The 19919-nt window shown below is 34.6% G+C and overlaps 2 protein-coding genes across 2 annotated transcripts; both read left to right on the forward strand.

Moving 5' to 3' along the window:
* Positions 1-357: 357 nt before the first annotated feature.
* LOC142537122 (ammonium transporter 1 member 2) lies at positions 358-2714 on the forward strand. Its single transcript, XM_075642692.1, has 2 exons — positions 358-844; positions 1506-2714. The coding sequence occupies exons 1-2, from the start codon at positions 406-408 to the stop codon at positions 2600-2602; spliced, it is 1536 nt and encodes a 511-aa protein (XP_075498807.1). The 5' UTR covers positions 358-405; the 3' UTR covers positions 2603-2714.
* Positions 2715-9948: 7234 nt separating this feature from the next.
* LOC142537141 (bifunctional TH2 protein, mitochondrial) lies at positions 9949-15584 on the forward strand. Its single transcript, XM_075642706.1, has 6 exons — positions 9949-10450; positions 11344-11452; positions 11550-11840; positions 11961-12384; positions 12501-12767; positions 14935-15584. The coding sequence occupies exons 1-6, from the start codon at positions 10086-10088 to the stop codon at positions 15345-15347; spliced, it is 1869 nt and encodes a 622-aa protein (XP_075498821.1). The 5' UTR covers positions 9949-10085; the 3' UTR covers positions 15348-15584.
* Positions 15585-19919: the final 4335 nt, after the last annotated feature.

Genomic DNA, 19919 nt, shown 5'->3' on the forward strand with positions numbered 1-19919 from the left:
ACACCTCGCTGTCACCATTCACCATTCACCATTCACCATTCACTTCAACTAAACCAATCAAAATTAAATACCAATATACACACACATAAATTTTGATAAGACAATCTCACGGAATCAATTTTATAAAATATATATTTTATTTAATTTGAAAAATTATTATTTTTTTATGTTAAAAAATAATATTTATTATTATAATTATGAATAATAGAATTGACTCGTGTAACCGAAGACCTACTAATATATATAACAAATAGTTTTCTGCTTTATTTAACTTTATATATAATATAATTTTTTAAAAGATAATATTAATTTTGTGACACATAAAATTCAAGCATTGATTGCCTATAAAATCTAATCCCATCGATTCATTTCCACGGAACCAATCCACACATTTCCAACGCAGCCATGGCTGATCCCTTGACCAGCTGCGCGGCCACTGACCTCCTCCCCCTCTTCGGCGGCTCCGCCAACGCCACTGCCGCCGCCGCCTTCATATGCAGCGGCTTCGCAGCCGTCTCCGACAAGCTCTCCTCCGCCACATACGCCATAGACAACACTTACCTCCTGTTCTCCGCGTACCTAGTTTTCGCCATGCAGCTCGGATTCGCCATGCTGTGCGCCGGCTCAGTCCGAGCCAAGAACACAATGAACATAATGCTCACAAATGTCCTCGACGCGGCGGCTGGCGGGCTGAGCTACTACCTGTTCGGCTTCGCCTTTGCTTTCGGCGGGCCCTCCAATGGGTTCATCGGCAAACACTTCTTCGGGCTCAAGGAATTTCCCTCACCTACTGGGGATTACAGCTTCTTCCTTTACCAATGGGCTTTCGCCATTGCTGCAGCAGGTATCTAAGTATCTAACTTTATTTAATATGATATAATTCAGTTCAATTATTGATAAATAATTATTGTTATAATCTTGAAAGTTATTGTATATTTTTTCTACCCTTCTACACAAAGAGGAAATCTAAGCCGTCAGAGCCTCTTGGGCTAGCGACACCATGTTTCTCGAAATTGAAACAAGTCGCAAATTCGAGATCTTGTAAACCACACACCGATATCAAAAAGAAAAAAGAGAGAAATCTAGCTTAAAATTGTACAACGCCACTAATTATTAACAAATGAAAATTTAAAGCATTTAATGATGAAATAGATTGAGTGGCAGCAAGTCAACGCCTTGAATTCTATTGTTTCTAGCTTCTATAATTTCAAAGAAATAGGCTGGAAAAGCATAGAAGTCAAGAAAATAGAGGAGAAAGTAAAAGAAATTATAAAAATGTTTGATAGTAACATAAGAAGGGGAAAAGTTTAAATATATAAGAAATAAAAGAGTAAATTTTAAGGTAAAAAACTAAGAAAAGGCTATGATAATAAATGCAATACAACCTTTTTTATTAGTTTAGTTATGTCCATTAATCACCAAAAGCAAACTGGGATTCTCATAGTTATATTGTTTTCATGGTTGGCTCATGAATTGACCATGTTGCACATATAATATGTTATTAGGTATCACTAGCGGGTCCATTGCAGAAAGAACACAATTTGTTTCATACCTAATATATTCATCATTCCTAACCGGTTTTGTGTACCCCGTCGTTTCGCACTGGTTCTGGTCCGTTGACGGTTGGGCCGGAGCCCCAAGAACTAGTGGCAGCCTTCTCTTTGGCTCGGGAGCCATCGATTTCGCCGGTTCAGGTGTGGTTCATATGGTTGGTGGTATTGCTGGTCTGTGGGGAGCCTACATAGAAGGTCCAAGAATCGGCCGGTTCGCCCGGAGTGGCCGGTCCGTCGCATTGCGTGGCCACAGCGCTTCATTAGTTGTGTTGGGGAGTTTCTTGCTCTGGTTCGGGTGGTACGGATTCAATCCCGGTTCGTTTTTAGTCATAAACAAGCCATACGGAACAAGGGGGTCGTATTACGGCCAGTGGAGCGCGGTTGGGAGGACAGCTGTCACGACGACATTGGCAGGGAGCACGGCGGCCCTTACCACCTTGTTTGGTAAGAGGCTTCTGGTTGGGCATTGGAATGTGACTGATGTGTGCAATGGTTTGTTAGGGGGATTGGCCGCGATCACGTCAGGATGCTCGGTGGTCGAGCCGTGGGCCGCGATCATATGCGGGTTCATCTCGGCTTGGGTGTTGGTTGGGTTCAACATATTGGCTGAGAAACTTGAGTACGATGATCCACTGGAAGCAGCCCAACTGCACGGTGGGTGTGGTGCATGGGGTCTACTATTCACCGGATTATTTGCCAAGAAGGCATATGTGTATGAGGTGTATCAGGGCAGTCCCGATAGGCCACACGGGTTGCTCATGGGCGGCGGAGGGAAGCTTTTGGCAGCTCAGATCATCCAGATTCTAGTGATAGTCGGATGGGTAAGTGCGACGATGGGGCCGCTTTTCTTCGCTCTTAAGAAATTAGGGTTACTGAGGATTTCGAACGAAGACGAGATGGCCGGAATGGACATGACTAGCCATGGAGGGATGGCTTATATTTACCACGACGAGGATGATGAAGATTCCAACGGACAACCGCAATTCAAGCTTAAACGAATCGAACCGACTAACAGCATCACACTGGAGGATCCCTCGCCTAATGTTTGAATTCAAAAATTTACGAGTGAAGTAATGTGTTACGTGTATATCTTAGACATGGGAGTGGCTCATTTGCAATGGTTTTCATTGTTAGTATGTTGTATAATATTTTTAATTCCTTTGTGTTGGTTTCTCTAGCTAGGATGTCAATACATAATTTAGACAGAAATATGACAGTCAAACTCGATCGAATTGCCTTAGAAATGCTATGAGCTCGTTAACGAGGCTAGTTAAAGTAAACAAAACAAGCTCAATTTTTACAATATTTAGTTCGTTAGCTCGTGAACATGTTCGTTGGTAAGTTCATGAGTCGACTCTTAGATGAAAAAATAACGATTTTCTTATTTTATGTATTGGTTTTGCACCTTACTTGTGAAATATATAGAAAAATCTATTAAGTTTATTAATCATAATAAATTTACAAATTTTAATAACAATGTTATATTTTTCTCTGGATATATAATTTACTTTTAATGAATGTAATGAAAATTTAAATGTATAATTCATATTTATTAAATTCGTTTTGTCTCGATAAAAACTTGAATAAGCTTCTGAGTCAGAAATATATTCGTTAAATTAAAGCTCGAGTTGGACTCAATTATAAACAAGTAAAGCTCAAACATTCAAAAATTCGAATTAACTCGACTCGATTACGTCCATAATTCCAACCCATTTTTAAAATATAATTGAGCACACAACTTGTTCGATGTTTTTTAATACCGAATTTTGTTTATACTCCTACGATCTCCTTCTTTAGTTAAATTAGCCGTTGTGTTAAAATAATGTGAACCACGAGATTTGTAATTTGTCATTATCGATTCCGAATAAATTGTGGTTGTTGAAAAATATATTTAAAATGTGTGTATTGAATATTTGAATGTTGAATATTTGAATGTTGAAAATAAGAGTTGTAAATATTGAAAATTAGTGTGTGATGATGTAGGTAATGATGTATTTTATTTTTGGATTATTTGTAAAGATTTCCTATAAATAGATCTCTCATTTGTGAAGAAAATCACAATTGAGTAGAGAGAAAAATATTATAAAGTGTGTAGTTTGGTAAATTTTGAGAGTTTGAGATTTTTACTTTTTACCATAAATTTTTACTTTTTCACAACACGTTATCAGCACGAAGCTCTAAAAGTCCTCCATATTTTTCCAAGCTCCAAACAGAAGAAAAAGGTAACAAAAATAATAATATTTATTTTACTGTTATTTATTTATTGTGTATATATTTAATATATAATATAATGTTATTATTAGAAATAATAAAAATAAATTTTTCAAAAACTTGTTATAAATCCTGGGAGGATGTTAAGACGACATCCCACACTCCCGGTAAGGGATACGACAAGTATAAAAGCCTATAAGGTTTTTAAACAAAATAACTTACGACACCTCATTATAATAATGTGATATACATAATTATTTAAACATGATTAATATTATATTCACCATATTATTACCATAAAATTATACAAATACATACATTTATTTTTTGTACACCAACGGTCATAAACGGTAACAAAACGGCTAGTTTTTGCCCTATAAATATCATCTCACAAACACATTCAATCACTCCAACTTTCTCTTCTTCTCTAAAAATTATTCTTCATCAAATTTTTCGAAGAAAAAAGAAGATGACTTTCTCAAAGTTATTTTTAATTATTTTGGTTATCATACTCACGAGTCTTTTATTTATCGGAGAATATCCTCCTCGTGTGTTTTTTTTATTTTTGCAAATACTTGTACTTGTTGTTTATCCATTACTTTGTATTGCAATATTCATTAACTAATAAAATGCATCGTAATTTTTTTAGTACCACCATGTCAAACTTGGCAAAACTCGAATTCATTGCTCTTGATATCACGGAAAAAAAATTATATGCCATGGACTCTCGATGTATAAATGCATCTTGAGTCATTGAGTCTAAATGAGACCATAAAAGAAAATGGCACATCGACATCCCAAGAAAAGGCAAAAGCCATGATATTTTTGCGTTGGCATCCCATGGCTTTGTGGAAGGGATTAAAAGAAAGATTCGAACAAATGAATTTAGTGAGAAATCATCAGGCACGACCCACTGGTTCAACGGCATTTCCTGAAGTAAATGTCGTAAGCAAAAATGAATTTAAATCTAGAAATGATCAATATGTTGGTGGGATAGAAATGAACAATATTGATGCTGCAGATTTTCTCAACGATTTCTCTGAAAATGAACAATATAATGGTAGAATATAAATGTACAATAATCTATTTTTCATGTATTCATAGAATAATGTTTTATTGTATAATTATGATTTGTGTTATATTTAAATATATATTGCAAGTAATTTATTTCATTGCATATTTTTTTTAAAGTTCAAATATGGAAAATGCTATGAGCAAAGCTGAAGTTTGCATACCCGATAGTGGTACAACGCACACTATCCTCCGAGATAAAAGATATTTCTTGGAACTAAAACCAACAAAAACAACGGTGAATACAATATCAGGTCCTGTAGACTTGATTAAAGGATGTGGTAAAACACAATTTTTGTTACCTAATGGTACAAAATTTTTGATCAATGATGCTTTATATTCACCACAATCGAAAAGAAATTTGTTGAGTTTTAATGATATATATTTCCATGGGTATGATACTCAAACAATGAATGAAGGGAATGAGAAATATATGTGTCTTATCACATATAAATCAGGAAAGAAATATGTGATTGAAAAACTACCAATGCTCCCTACTGGATTGCATTATACACATATAAGTCCCGTTGAATCAAACATGGTAGTTGATAATTCTTCGATATTAACCAATTGACATGATCGATTGGGACATCCTGGTTCAACAATGATGCGAAGAATTATAGAAAATACACATGGTCATCCACTGAAAGACCAGAAGATCTTTCAGAATAATAAGTTTCAATGTAAAGCATGTTCTCTTGGAAAACTTATTATAAGACCATCACCAGTCAAAATCCAAACTGAATCACCAATGTTTCTTGAACGTATTCAGGGTGATATTTGTGGACCAATCCATCCACCATGTGGACCATTCAGATACTTTATGGTATTGATTGATGCCTCCAGCAGATGGTCACATGTATGTTTATTATCAACTCGAAATGTTGCATTTGCAAGATTACTTGCTCAAATAATAAAATTGAGGAATCAATTTCCCGATTATACAATCAAGAAAATTAGACTTGATAATGCTGGTGAATTTACTTCCCAAACTTTCAATGATTATTGTATGTCTATGGGAATCATTGTTGAGCATCCTGTTGCTCATGTACATACACAGAATGGATTGGCTGAATCATTGATTAAACGTCTGCAAATGATTGCTAGACCAATGATTATGAAAACAAAGCTCCCTATTTCTATATGGGGACATGCAATTTTACATGCTGCTTCATTAATTCGCATCAGACCAAGTGCATATCATAAATACTCTCCATTGCAGCTTACATTTGGTAAAAAAACCAGACATTTCTCATCTGAGAATTTTTTGATGTATGGTGTATGTGCCTATTGCACCACCACAACGAAAAAAAATGGGACCTCAAAGAAAGGTTGGAATTTATATCGGTTATGATAGTCCATCAATCATTCGATATCTTGAACCTCAGACAGGCGACGTGTTCACAGCACGTTTTGCTGATTGTCATTTTAATGAGGAAATCTTCCCAATGTTAGGGGGAGAACAGAAACATACCGAAAAGAAAATTACATGGTATGTATCATCATTGTTACATCTGGATCCAAGAACAAAACAATGTGAAAAAGATGTACAGCAAATTGTACACTTGCAAAGAATAGCAAATCAAATACCAGATGCATTTGCAGACACAAAAGGGGTAACTAAATCATATATACATGCTGCAAATGCCCCTGCTCGAATTGAAATTCCGAAGAAACAAATTGAAGATACTCATGATGTCATTAAACGCCTGAAGCGTGGAAGGCCAGTAGGTTCCAAGGATAAAAATCCTCGAAAAAGAAAATTCATAGAGAAACACGATGATCACAAAATAAAGAATGATGTTTCTGAAGAAACACATGATGATCACAAAATAGAGAATGGTGTTCCTGAAAAAACACATGATGATGAAAATGTTCTGTCAGAACCACAAACTGACGAGAATCATGAAATCTCTATCAATTACATTAATACTGGAAAAATATGGAACCGAAAAGATATAGATGAAATTGATGATATATTTTCTTATAATGTGGCAATCGACATCATAAATGATAACGAAGATCATGAACCAAAATCTTTTGGTGAATGTAAAAATCGGCAGGATTGGATAAAATGGAAAGATGTCATCCAGGTTGAATTAGATTCGCTAAAAAAACGTAATGTTTTTGGACCTATAGTCCTTACACCTGAAGGTGTAAAACCTGTTGGATACAAATAGATTTTTATTCGAAAGCGAAATGAGAAAAATGAAATAGTAAGATATAAAGCTCGACTTGTTGCACAAGGTTTTTCTCAAAGGCCTGGAATTGATTATGAAGAAACGTATTCTCCTGTGATGGATGCAATTACGTTTCGGTATTTGATTAGCTTGGCGGTATCTGAAAATTTAGAAATGCGTCTTATGGATGTTGTTACAGCTTACTTATATGGATCACTTGATAGTAATATATATATATATGAAAATCCCTGAAGGATTTAAGATGCCTGAAGCACAAAGTTCAAAACCCAGGGAATGTTATTCTGTGAAATTACAAAGATCATTATATGGGTTAAAGCAATCAGGTCAAATGTGGTATAATCGACTAAGTGATCACTTGATGAAAAAGGGATATGTGAATAATTCAATATGCCCTTGTGTTTTCATTAAGAAAACAACATCCGGATGCGTAATTATTGCTGTATATGTTGATGATTTAAACATCATTGGAACGAATAAGGAAATTCAAGAAGTTGTGTCATACTTGAAGGAAGAATTTGAAATGAAGGATCTTGGAAAAACCAAGTATTGTCTGGGTTTACAAATTGAACAAAAAGAATGTGGAATGTTTGTTCACCAGACAAATTATACAGAAAAGATCCTTAAACGTTTTAATATGGATAAAGCAAATCCTTTAAGTACTCCAATGGTTGTTAGATCATTAAACATAGAAAAGGATCCATTCCGTCCATGTGAAGATGATGAAGATATTCTTGGTCCAGAAGTACCATATCTAAGTGCCATCGGTGCCCTTATGTACCTTACAAATTGTACAAGGCCTGATATATCTTTTGTCGTGAATCTGTTGGCAAGATTTAGCACATATCCAACAAAGAGACACTGGAACGGAATTAAACATATATTCCGTTATCTACGAGGAACGACAGACTTGGGACTTTTGTATTCAAAAGATGCTAATCCAAGTATAATTGGTTATGCTGATGCTGGATACTTATCTGATCCACACAAGGCACGTTCCCAAACTGGATATGTATTTACTCGTGGAGGCACTGCAATATCTTGGCGTTCTCAGAAACAAACGCTCGTAACAACTTCATCAAATCATGCCGAGATTATTGCACTACATGAAGCAAGTCGTGAATGTGTGTGGTTAAAATCAATGACCCAACATATCCAAATTTCATGCGGATTATCATCTGATGAGAAGCCTGTGATACTATATGAAGATAATGCTGCATGTGTTGCTCAAATGAAAGAAGGATACATAAAAAGCGACAGAACTAAACATATTCCTCCTAAGTTCTTCGCATTCACCAAGGAGCTTGAGAAGAATAGATGTATTGATGTTCGTCACATTCAATCAAGTGAAAACTCATCAGATCTCTTCACAAAGGCACTTCCTACGTCAATATTCAAAAAGCACATATATAATATTGGGATGCGCAATCTACGAAATTTGTGAAGAATTGTTCATGTCAACATCAGGGAGAGTTTACGTGACTGCACTCTTTTTCCCTTACTATGGTTTTTATCCCAATGGGTTTTTCCAAGTAAGGTTTTTAACGAGGCAGTATAAAAACACGTAATGAAGACAATCATTATGATCATCATCACAAGGGGGAGTGTTGAAAAATATATTTAAAATGTGTGTATTGAATATTTGAATGTTGAATATTTGAATGTTGAAAATAAGAGTTGTAAATATTGAAAATTAGTGTGTGATGATGTAGGTAATGATGTATTTTATTTTTGGATTATTTGTAAAGATTTCCTATAAATAGATCTCTCATTTGTGAAGAAAATCACAATTGAGTAGAGAGAAAAATATTATAAAGTGTGTAGTTTGATAAATTTTGAGAGTTTGAGATTTTTACTTTTTACCATAAATTTTTACTTTTTCACAAGAGTGGTCTATTTTTAAATACATTGTATATGTACGAACATGATCCTAAAACCAACACGTACTCCAAATCAAGATTTGTCCTCACGTCATCAAAATTTTTGGTTTCAGAATAATTTTAACACATCATGCAATTTAAATCTTATTTGATAAATTTTAAAAATTTTATCATCATCACAACATGAATCATAAGTACTTGTGATTTGTGAATATAGAAACATTCACTCCCTAATTCATACACATTTTAAAGCAAAATATCTTTGGGTTAATATATCCTTAATAAATTAAAAATAGTTAAATGCATAAAAACTCAAGTTTGTACATTTTATATGGAAGATGACATAAAGGAAGAAGGGAATATTAATTTAGATTCTGACAAGGACCTAGGAAATTAAAGCTATTAGAAAGAACTATTAATTTGTTGACTGTGTATTTTGCGAGACGAGTTGATCTGATCTATAATTATTACGAAAAATAATTTTTTTGATATAAAAAGTGATACATTTCATCAGTTGAGTCAGACAAGAGATGTGTATTACAAAACTGACTCATGAGACGATCTCACGATAATATTTGTATACTTTTTAGAACTTGAAAGTTTATGTATTTATTATCTAATTTTACATGTTTATGTTTTATTTAATCTATTAATTTAATCTGATATACTTAAAATTATAATAAAACTAAAAATTTTCACACATAATCTCGTACACGTAAAAATTTGAAATTTGACTGTGACAGTTCAACCTTTTTAGAACCTCAATAAACTCTAACTACACCACCGACGCTAAACTCTAGTTAAAGGTCATAAATATGTATTATTTTATTTTTAATTCCGTACAATATTTAAAAAATAAAATCACTAAAAATAAAATATTTCAAGTTACTTAGAATATTTAATGGGTATTTATGGGCTGATAGGACTTTAAATCAAATCCTAAAATTCAATGGGCTTGGTCCACTAACGCTAAATGGGCTAATCAATCAAAGCCCAGAATGTTCCCATTTATTATTAATACAGAGGAGTCATGCAGTCTTACTTTCTCCTGGTCCCGGTCTGCTCTCCTTTACCACCGCCCGACGCCCGCCGTCGCTGTTGCCGCCGCCGAGTTAATAACCGCTTAACAGATGCATAACTGAATCAAAGATTAGAGAAACATTTCATTTTTGATGCAAAAGCTGTTGCATTTTCCTAAAACCGCATCGCTGATTCATAACTATTTCTTCCCAAGGCCGTCATCCATTTCTTCTTCTCTTTCCCAATTTTCTCTATTCGTCTCCTGCATCCGGTCGTACGAATCAGTATCAACCTCCAGGTGCTTCAGCGACATCCCGATGGCATCTTCGGCGACGGTGTTGCCGCCGCCGATTGACGAGTGCTTGGGCAGAAGATTCTGGATCAAGTATACAAATGTGTGGAGACAGGCCATGTACACTCCTTTCGTGGTTTCTTTGGCAGCCGGAAACCTGAAACTCGATAGTTTTCGCCATTATATCGCGCAGGACGTTTATTTTCTGCGCACCTTCGCGAAAGTGTTAGTTATTGTTAATATCTTTGATCGATTCTCACGTTTCTTCTTTTCGTTACTTGGTTCTGTCGTGATGATGGATTTTTTATTTATGATGATGTTTTCTGTGGCTGTTTTACTGGTGGACAAAATGCTGTAGGAAAATTTTGGTTTCTCTATTTCTTGTTCTCTTTTAATTTCTGTTCATTTCGGTGATATACAGTATGTTTCGGTTATGATTATGAATTTGAAACTGTTTCTATAGGTAGTGGATAATTTTTCATCTTAATCGTTGCTCCATTGTTCTGCTCTTTGCAATGCACTGAAATTATCATCTCTGAGACTATTAGACAATTAAACTCTAATTCATCACATATCCTTAACCCCTTGTACATGACTGTGACGGTGACTTCTATGAAAGCCCCCTTCATAAGGTTGTGACTAATCACATGCAAGTCGCCATCATTGCTTGATCTTGATTTCTTTCTGTTGCTGGTGATATTGCTCATCCTGAAAAGTTCTGTAAAGCGGTTGTACATAAGCTGTTGACAAAAGAGAATACGCACGCGCTAATGTTTTCTTCCTTAGAGAATAATTAAACAAACACTGTAGCCATGTGAGATCCATTTACATATCCAAGATTTCAGCCTATTGACCACCCTATGACACAAATGTGGCAAGAATGGTTTTCTATGTTCTAGTCAACCTATGTAATTTCTTCCCCTTTTGAAATCAAATGGAATTGTTTGTGGTTTCAATTCCAAAGTATAATATTCTATCAAATACAAGCATTGTCCTCTAAAAGGTCTATTTTATTGTAATGCAGCTTTTGTTTCTTGTCTCACCATGCTCCTTTTTTATTTATGTATCTGTGAAGTAAAAATGCTAGGATTTTGATGTTGACTCTGAACTTTGTTCAGATATGAAATGGCTGAGGAGTGTGCGGATGATGATGATGCAAAAGTTGGGATTCACCAACTGCGACAGAGTGTTTTAGAAGAGCTCAAAATGCATGATTCCGCTGTAAAAGTGAGTGTTAGAAACACGCCGTGGAATGTGAGCATGATTCATTATGTTACTTGCTGACGATTCCCATTGTAATGACCATTGACGCTTGATTATGCAGGAGTGGGGTGTTGACCTGTCCAAAGACAGTTCGCCAAACGCTGCTACTGTTAAATACACAGATTTTTTGCTGTCAACAGCTGCAGGAAAGGTTGGAGTAGTAAAAGCTCCTGGTAAATTAGCTACTCCTTTTGAGAAGACAAAATTGGCAGCTTATGCTCTTGGTGCTATGACACCTTGTATGAGTCTTTATGCGTTTCTGGGTAAGGAGTTGCAGGCATTCCTTGATCCTAGTGAAGACACTCATCCATATAGAAAATGGATCAAGAGTTATTCCTCCGATGCGTTTCAGGTATGTGTTGCAGATGAGAAACCCAGCTTAGCTCCTGGGTTCTCAAAGTGAAATTTTATCCGTCAAAGCATAAGAAATGCATGTTGGTCTCACAGGTCTGTTTCTCTTCTTCACATATAGGCGTCAGCTTTGCAAACAGTGGACTTACTGGAGAAATTGAGCGTGTCTTTAACAGGGGAAGAACTTGACATAATTGAAAAGCTATATCTTCAAGCTATGAAGCTTGAAATAGAGTTTTTCCTAGCTCAGCCACTTAATCAGAAAACTGTTGTTCCATTGGCCAGAGAGCACAATCCCGCAGAACATTGCCTCATGTTATTTTCAGATTTTGATCTTACGTGTTCTGTTGTGGATTCATCTGCCATTTTGGCTGAAATAGCAATTATCACAACCCAGAAATGGGTTCAAAATCAACCCAACGAATCAGAAAATCAGCTTGTTCGCATGTCTTCAGTTGACATGAGGGGCACATGGGCAGATCTTTCAAAGCAATATACCGAAGATTATGAACAATGTATAGAAGAAATTTTGCAGTGTAACAAAGGTCCGCTCATGTTTTTTTCTAAACAAAAACATTATTGCTCATGTGAATTGCCATCTAAATTGGTGTGACTGTGTGAGTGAGATGACTAATGCTTGGTCAACATACCTGCTTTGCAGAGGAAAAATTCAATTATGAAGGCCTGCGTAAAGCACTTGGTGACCTTTCAGATTTTGAGAAAAAAGCAAATTTGAGGGTGATAGATGCTGGAGTACTCAAGGGTCTCAATGTTGAAGACATCAAACGAACTGGAGAACGTCTGATTCTCCAAGATGGTTGCACCAGCTTCTTCCAGACTGCCATTAGTGATGAAAATTTGAACACAAAAGTCCATGTTCTTTCCTATTGCTGGTGTAGCGATCTCATCAAGTCTGCTTTTTCTTCAGGTGCCTTGTTTGTCCAGTGGCATTGCATTGCTAAAACCAACTAATATCTCCTTTCAATTATGCTGACTGAATAATTGCATGTTTGCATGTCTAGAATTCATTCTGAGTTTTCCATATTAACCAAGGCATCTCACCCTCAATCATCAAATTAAAGAAGTCATACTTACAGCTGCCAGTTTCCTATAGTTTATGGCATTATTGAAAGATGTAACATGTCAAGATCTCAAATATGTTAGGATTCTGAGCTATGCAGTGTGTAAATTTTGATGTTCTTTTTTGAACTATAATTTATCCAACTATCAGACAAAAGTCTTTCTACGTATTTTGGCAGTAGTTTGTTATTTTATCGTCCATAATACCAATGCCATCCTCGAATTTCTATCATCTTATGCTGAACAATACTTTTATGTATGCACTCAATTGTTATACGGAAAGCGCCAATAGGAACTTGATTTTGTAGTATTATTGTAATTGAATCATATAAATTCTGAAGTTTGATGCATTAATAAGTTCAGTTATATTGTGGTTTTTGGGTACTATTGTGCTTTTTCCATTTACTTTTCTCCAAGTAAAAATCTTCTTTCCTTGGATGAAACATCTTTGATGAAATGGGGGTCACTAACCAAAGATTTTTATCGTATGAAGCTGCATCATGATCAAGGATATGGTGAAAATCTTGTGAATTCTATACCTGCTAATCTTAGATAATTAGAAATTAAAATATATGGGGAGCATTGCGAAACCAGATGGAAAAGTTAAATTTGGGACTATGATTCTAGGTGATTGTGAGAATAGGGGGATGCTGGTCAGAGAGATTGAAGCATGTTGTATCCTATCACTTCTTGTCCTAGTTGAAGGGATATGAGCGGCTTCGAAAATGTGGAACAAGTGACTTGCTCTAAGAACCCATTTAGGACAATTTATTGTACTCAAGAATTATGGCCCACATTTGGTAGTTGTTATTATAACTATTGATTAAGTTGTTTTACATGCACAACGAAGATTATGTGTTGGCCGGGTACAATCATCTTTAGCGCAATTTTTTCACCTAGTGGGCCTTTCTTATTGTTGGAGTAGTATAATCAAGTGAAAGCTCGCTGACCTCTTTCACTGATGCGCTCTTCTGAGAATTGTACTTTTCTCATGAAGACAAACTTCCTGGTCCTTTCTTCTGGATCAGATTATTAAAGTTCCATACGTCCAACTTATTTTCTGCTTCATCAATTAGTTTGTCGGAATACTAGGGATAGTGTTAGAATGAGTGAGTCAATTTGATAGGTTAGATCCCCTACGGTCTCATAAAATCAGTTGCATGAATCTCTCGTAATCGACATGGTTTAGGTACGAACTGTTGCAGTCAATCCATGTACTATGGCTTGTTCTACCTGTCCATCTCTGCCATAAAGTACCTTAACGATAGCTCTAATACAATTTGGAACGCTCCAATCTGTCTATTCGCCTCGTCAATGAAGTAGGCGTTAACATGCCATTAAATAAGTTTACATGGACAGACTGTAACCACTGAATGCTTTAGATACTGCCGAAACGAACATTGTATGAGGTTTCATTCAATCATTTGTGCAATTTTTGATAAATGGAGATTCTTATCCTTGTTTTTAGGCCCAAGTTGCCTACAACTTTGTATAGTGCTGTTGTATGTATTGTCTACTTCCCCTTGAAAGGTTCATTTTTCTTGGAATCCCCTATTGATTAAATTAGTGTCGGGGTAACGACGTTGAGGAAGTAATGGAAAGTGAGTACCTATAATAGGTCCATAGACTTAACCGCCAGTTATGGTTATATACCATTTTTTGATAATTGATTTTTTTTTTCAAATTTGATGTACAATAATAGAATATTAAACGCGTGTCATGTTCAAGTACTGATATGTCAATTATTATCCAGGCCTTGGTGTTGCAACATATAAAAGCTGATCTAGTTAGATTGTTTTTGGACTTTTATTACCTTCTACTGCCTTAAGATACCCTTTTTGAAATTCTTTTTCCTTTTGGGTTTGCTGTGTTCCAATGAAAAAACCTAATAAAATTAAGTGCTTGTGAGAAGTGTTTCTTTATTTTTTTTCTTGTTATTAGTTATTGAAGCTTAGGGCTTGACTTCCACATACAATATCTATTTAATATGCTGAATTTTGTTTCATTTCAAGCAGGTGGTTTAGATACTGTGCATATACATGCTAATGAGTTTGTCTACGAGAACTCTTTGTCCACTGGAGAAATTGTTAAGAAGGTTGAGTCTCCCATTGACAAGGTTCAAGCTTTTACTGATATTTTACAGAACTCCAGCAAGGATAAAAAGTATCTGACCATATATATTGGAGATTCAGTGGGTGACTTGCTCTGCTTGCTTGAGGCAGACATTGGTATCGTGATAGGCTCGAGTTCAAGTCTGAGAAGAGTGGGAACTCACTTTGGTGTTTCTTTTGCTCCTTTATTTCCAGGTGTGATTAAGAAGCAGAAACAATGTGTTGAGGAGAGCTTATCAAATTGGGAGGGTTTATCGGGAGTTCTGTACACAGTATCTAGCTGGTCAGAAATTTGTTCTTTTGTTCTGGGGTCTTAAAAGCTTTTGCTGCTGTGTACCATCACATTCTTGATAATGAGATGATACAAGTCGAGTAGGTGTTAATATAGTAGGATACTTATACAAGATTGGTGGCTGTTTTTGCTGCGGGCCATGGATCAGTGTTGTTTCCCTTTGATTTTCTACAGGATCTTCTATTAAACGATCCGTTCTTTTCTTCCCTTCGTTATGATACTGGGAGTTCCGCAAAGAAATTAAATGCAACTTTTAGCCAAAGTTTTATGTATGTTTTCCTCAGCTATCCATGTTTTCTGTCCTATCCTTCACACGTATCTCATTTCCATGCTTTGATTTTTCTCTTGCTTTCGTTTAAATCCTTCTTCAGATATATAGAGGAAGGAATTCATATTTAGCAGGTGCCGGTGCGAGTTCCTTTTTCTAGTAACTTTCTTTGGAACATTTTTCTGCGTGTTTCTTCTCAATAATCTGAATCTGCTAAAGCTTTGTCTGCTGAATTCTTTTACATCTGAAGTACTCATAGTTTATTCATTTACTAAATTACATGTTTCATTCTGGGTGGTAGTGTACTTACTTTTGTCCAGCTTGGGCAGAGCTTTGGATATGATTTGTCCAGTTATACAAATCTAATGAGATATTTATGTTAATATTATTACATTAATAATTGAATGACGAAAGGGTATCGATTTATTAACTAGCATCCAATTAGTTAAATCATTTGCAAGGATAATTCCTGGCCTTGGAATCTTGTATGAAATTAGGATGAATCCAATAAGATTTGTTCTGTGATATTAATTTTAAATTCCCTTTGTGCTTGTCGAAAAGTTGGTGATTGAGGGGAATTGGTGGTTGACTTGGCGGGATCCCCCAATGATTTTGTTCTTTAATGGATAAAAGAGTAAAGCCTGTTTGGCTTCCTAATGTGGTCACCATCACTCGATGACCACAAGTTTATGCATGTCTTTAGCAACAATTGTTCTTTAATTACATGAACAAAACGCCCAGAGTAGAAACTTGGTAAGTTTGGCCACTTTATATTAATGTTAACTAAGGGTGCGTTTGGCACTATGGCTTCGGGTCGTTCTGATTTGAAATTCAAGATTCTAATCAATTGTATTCATTTCACTGAAAAATTAAGTTAATGAATTTGAAATATTTATCTTTTGACTCAATGTATTTGATGCACAATACCTAAACCTTGCCATTTTAGATATTTGAAATAATCTTGTCGTTTCAAATACCTTTCGAATTCAAACACATATATTCAAATGCAGCTTAAGAAGTGAGACCCTTTTTGTAAGGAATAGACTTTTATAATCCCATAAAAAAAGAGATTTAATAAAAATCGTGGAGTATTCTTAAACCTTGTCATTTTAGATATTTGAAATAATAATATTTTGTAATTTTTTGAGAGCACAAGGGAAAATGCAATTCAGTCTATTGGAATTTTATTGGTCACTTATCTATCTATCTATGAAGTCGTAGACTTGTTCAATATTAACTTGTGAGTTTAACGAAAGGATCCATAAGCTTTTCAGTCCACTATCTACCCATGGTTAAATAAATAAACAAACAAACAACAAAAGATGCTCATTAAGAATTCATTGTTACAAACCATCACCACTTGGGTGAAATGTCATAAATCATTTTCAAAAAAGAAAGCGTGTTCAAATCTATGTAAAAGCGAAAAAATCATCTACCGTCACGACGTCACCACACCCCAACATTGTAAAAATTGAAAAAATCTTTCTTAGTAAATTCTCCATAAAATACGTGGCTTTTATAATCCCCACTTGTTCATTTCTTTAATCTGATTCAAAGTATCCCATGTTCTATAACCCAAAAACAAAGACAATATGTTAAAAAAAAACAACATAGACAATAATTATAATAAAAACAACTTTCACTCACTATGAGGCCAAAGTAGGCCCTTCCATTTTATGTACATTTGCATGTTTTTAACCTTTACAACCTTTGAACATGTCAGGCTTTGTTTCATTTTCTACAATGAAGGAACTAAGCAAACACTTGATCTCCACTATAAGTACCATACATCCACATTCCAAAGCTCTTACTCCTTTTTCTTCTTTCTCTCTTCTTCCTCCAACTCTTCACCATTTCATTTCTTGACACCCTGAATCGAGCCCTCGACGAGATTTAAAGGAAGTTGCGCATCACATATGGAAGTATATGCTCATGATTTGTGTAATATAAAGATTAACATAGGAGATATAACCTGAGAAGGGTTTGAATTTTTGGAGATGAAAATGCCACTTCTAGGCAAGTCTTATGCTTGGCTTCCCCCGATCTTTTATATTTTTTTCACTTATGTAAAATTTGTGTTTGGATTGGCTAAAAATGTTGTGGAATCTTCAGACAATCATATAGTATATGGTTGTACTAAGATTCCTATGGTTACATTCCCTTCTTCTTAAGCAACCAACATCATTTTTCTTCCATTTTTTCCCTTTTCCATTTGATGTTTTTCACCTATATTGATTGGGGGCTTCAATCTTGTACGTTGGAACGTTGTAAGAGGAGAATCATTGTTTGTGTGTTCAATTCTTTCTGTCTATTTGTCAATGTTTATATGTTGAAAAAGCGATGATAGTGGGGACGTGAATGCAAAAATTCATTTAAAAAAATGTTTAGATGTATATATAATGACGATATATTTTTTTATAGCAAAATATACTCGATTTTAAGAAAATTTAGATCTTACATTGGCCGAACAATAAGTCCACCAACTTAATTTTGTCAAATTGTAAAACACTACGCATTAACACAATTTTATATTCTTATATGGCCACGGAGGAACGAAACAAATTTATAAATTAAATTTATTTAACTAAATAATGAACAAATAAATAATAATTTATATCTTTTATTCAAAAGATACAAATAAGTGACTCATTTTGTTAACTAATAATAAAAATTACATATCATTTCGCGTCCATTAATGCAAATTATCCTTTCATAAGATAAAATAAAAAATATTTATTGATATTAACAAAATATTTATAATTAGTGGAAAGAGAGTTGCTTTTTTTTTGGGTGGAACATATACTTGGAAAGAGACATTTAATCCAACATGAAAATGGGTCCCTAAAAAGACAATAATTATCCTTTTTAAATTGGCTAATGACTCATCAGCCAGTCATCAACAAGATATTTATATATATATATATATATATATATATATATATTATATGTGTGTGCGTGTATGTGTGCCCGCGCGCGTGTACTATATTATTAATTTTGAGACATTTAGAGTAACTACCTTACAGTGCACCAAAATATTTAATTCTACGATTACCTTTCTTACCCTACTAAAAACCTTATCAAATCACTCCATATTTTACATAGAAAAAAATCTAAAAAAATTTCTCTTTTAAATCGAACAACTCTTCTAAATTGAAAATAATTTCGTGTAAATTGTTTAAAATAATTTGATCAAATTAAAAATAATAATAACACATACAACGCATTTGCATATTATATATATATATATATATATATAATATTGAAGCCATGGATTACCCTCAACATATGTTATAATTTATTTGGTATTAGCATGTTCATAGTATGTCAGTTTCATCTCACCACCAAAAGTGACATTCTCTAAAATAACAAGTAATAGGAATGAATCTCATGAATTAAAGACAGACTTCTTGCAGCGGTAGTGAGCAGAAGAAGTGCTAGTGCAAGTTCCTTTCTATAAATCTTGTTCTTCTTCCTCACAACCCATGCTGCCTTTTTATCACTTTACTCATTGAATCTTTCCAGCATTACAAGCTCGACCGGATTCAGAAAGTCAGCCTCTGGAACTTCTCCTCGTTTAAACTTTTTGATTCCCTTTCAGCTAAAGTAACAAGTCTGATTCTGAAGCCCTTCTCATTTTCTTGATTACAACCCATTTCCTAAGCACTTCCTAGTTGAAATAGTCCTCAGACCATCACATTGAAATTTGTAATAGAAATTGTGTTCTCAAATAGTAGATATTATTTATAAAAGGAAAAGATTTTGGGACCGGTAGATTGTTTAGAATGGGCATAACAATGAGTATGTAGCAGATAACCCAGACCGATAACTCTGTTTCGGGTATAAACATATTCAATGGAAGTATAATGCATAACAACATAAGAATCTTTCAATTTTCAGAACCTATCATCAAACTCCCAAGGAATATATATGACAGTACTTGTGAAATTAAAGGTTTGTTTCTTTTAGGAATCATCGTACCCTTTTTAAAATCTAAATTAAGAATTATCAAGTTACATTAAAAAAAATTTCATTTCAAATACAACAAAAAGATATATTTCAAAATAAGATATGAGACAGAACTAAGATAGCCAACAGAATCTCTGAGTGAATAAACAATTTTGAATTTGTACCATTCTTTAGCTAACATGATTCTTCATTCTCCCAAGATCAACAATCACACAAAATTTTAGAGTCCGAAGGCTAAACTCAATAAGAGAGCGTAAACCCAAAATATTTACCAAATATAGACGAGTTTTCGAAATTTATTCATTCACTCTTTGGAACTTATGTGAGATTGAACATATATGCATGCTTTCAATCCTTTGTAAT

This window comes from Primulina tabacum, chromosome 1 (genome assembly GCF_025594145.1).
Source record: "Primulina tabacum isolate GXHZ01 chromosome 1, ASM2559414v2, whole genome shotgun sequence".
NCBI lineage: Eukaryota > Viridiplantae > Streptophyta > Magnoliopsida > Lamiales > Gesneriaceae > Primulina > Primulina tabacum.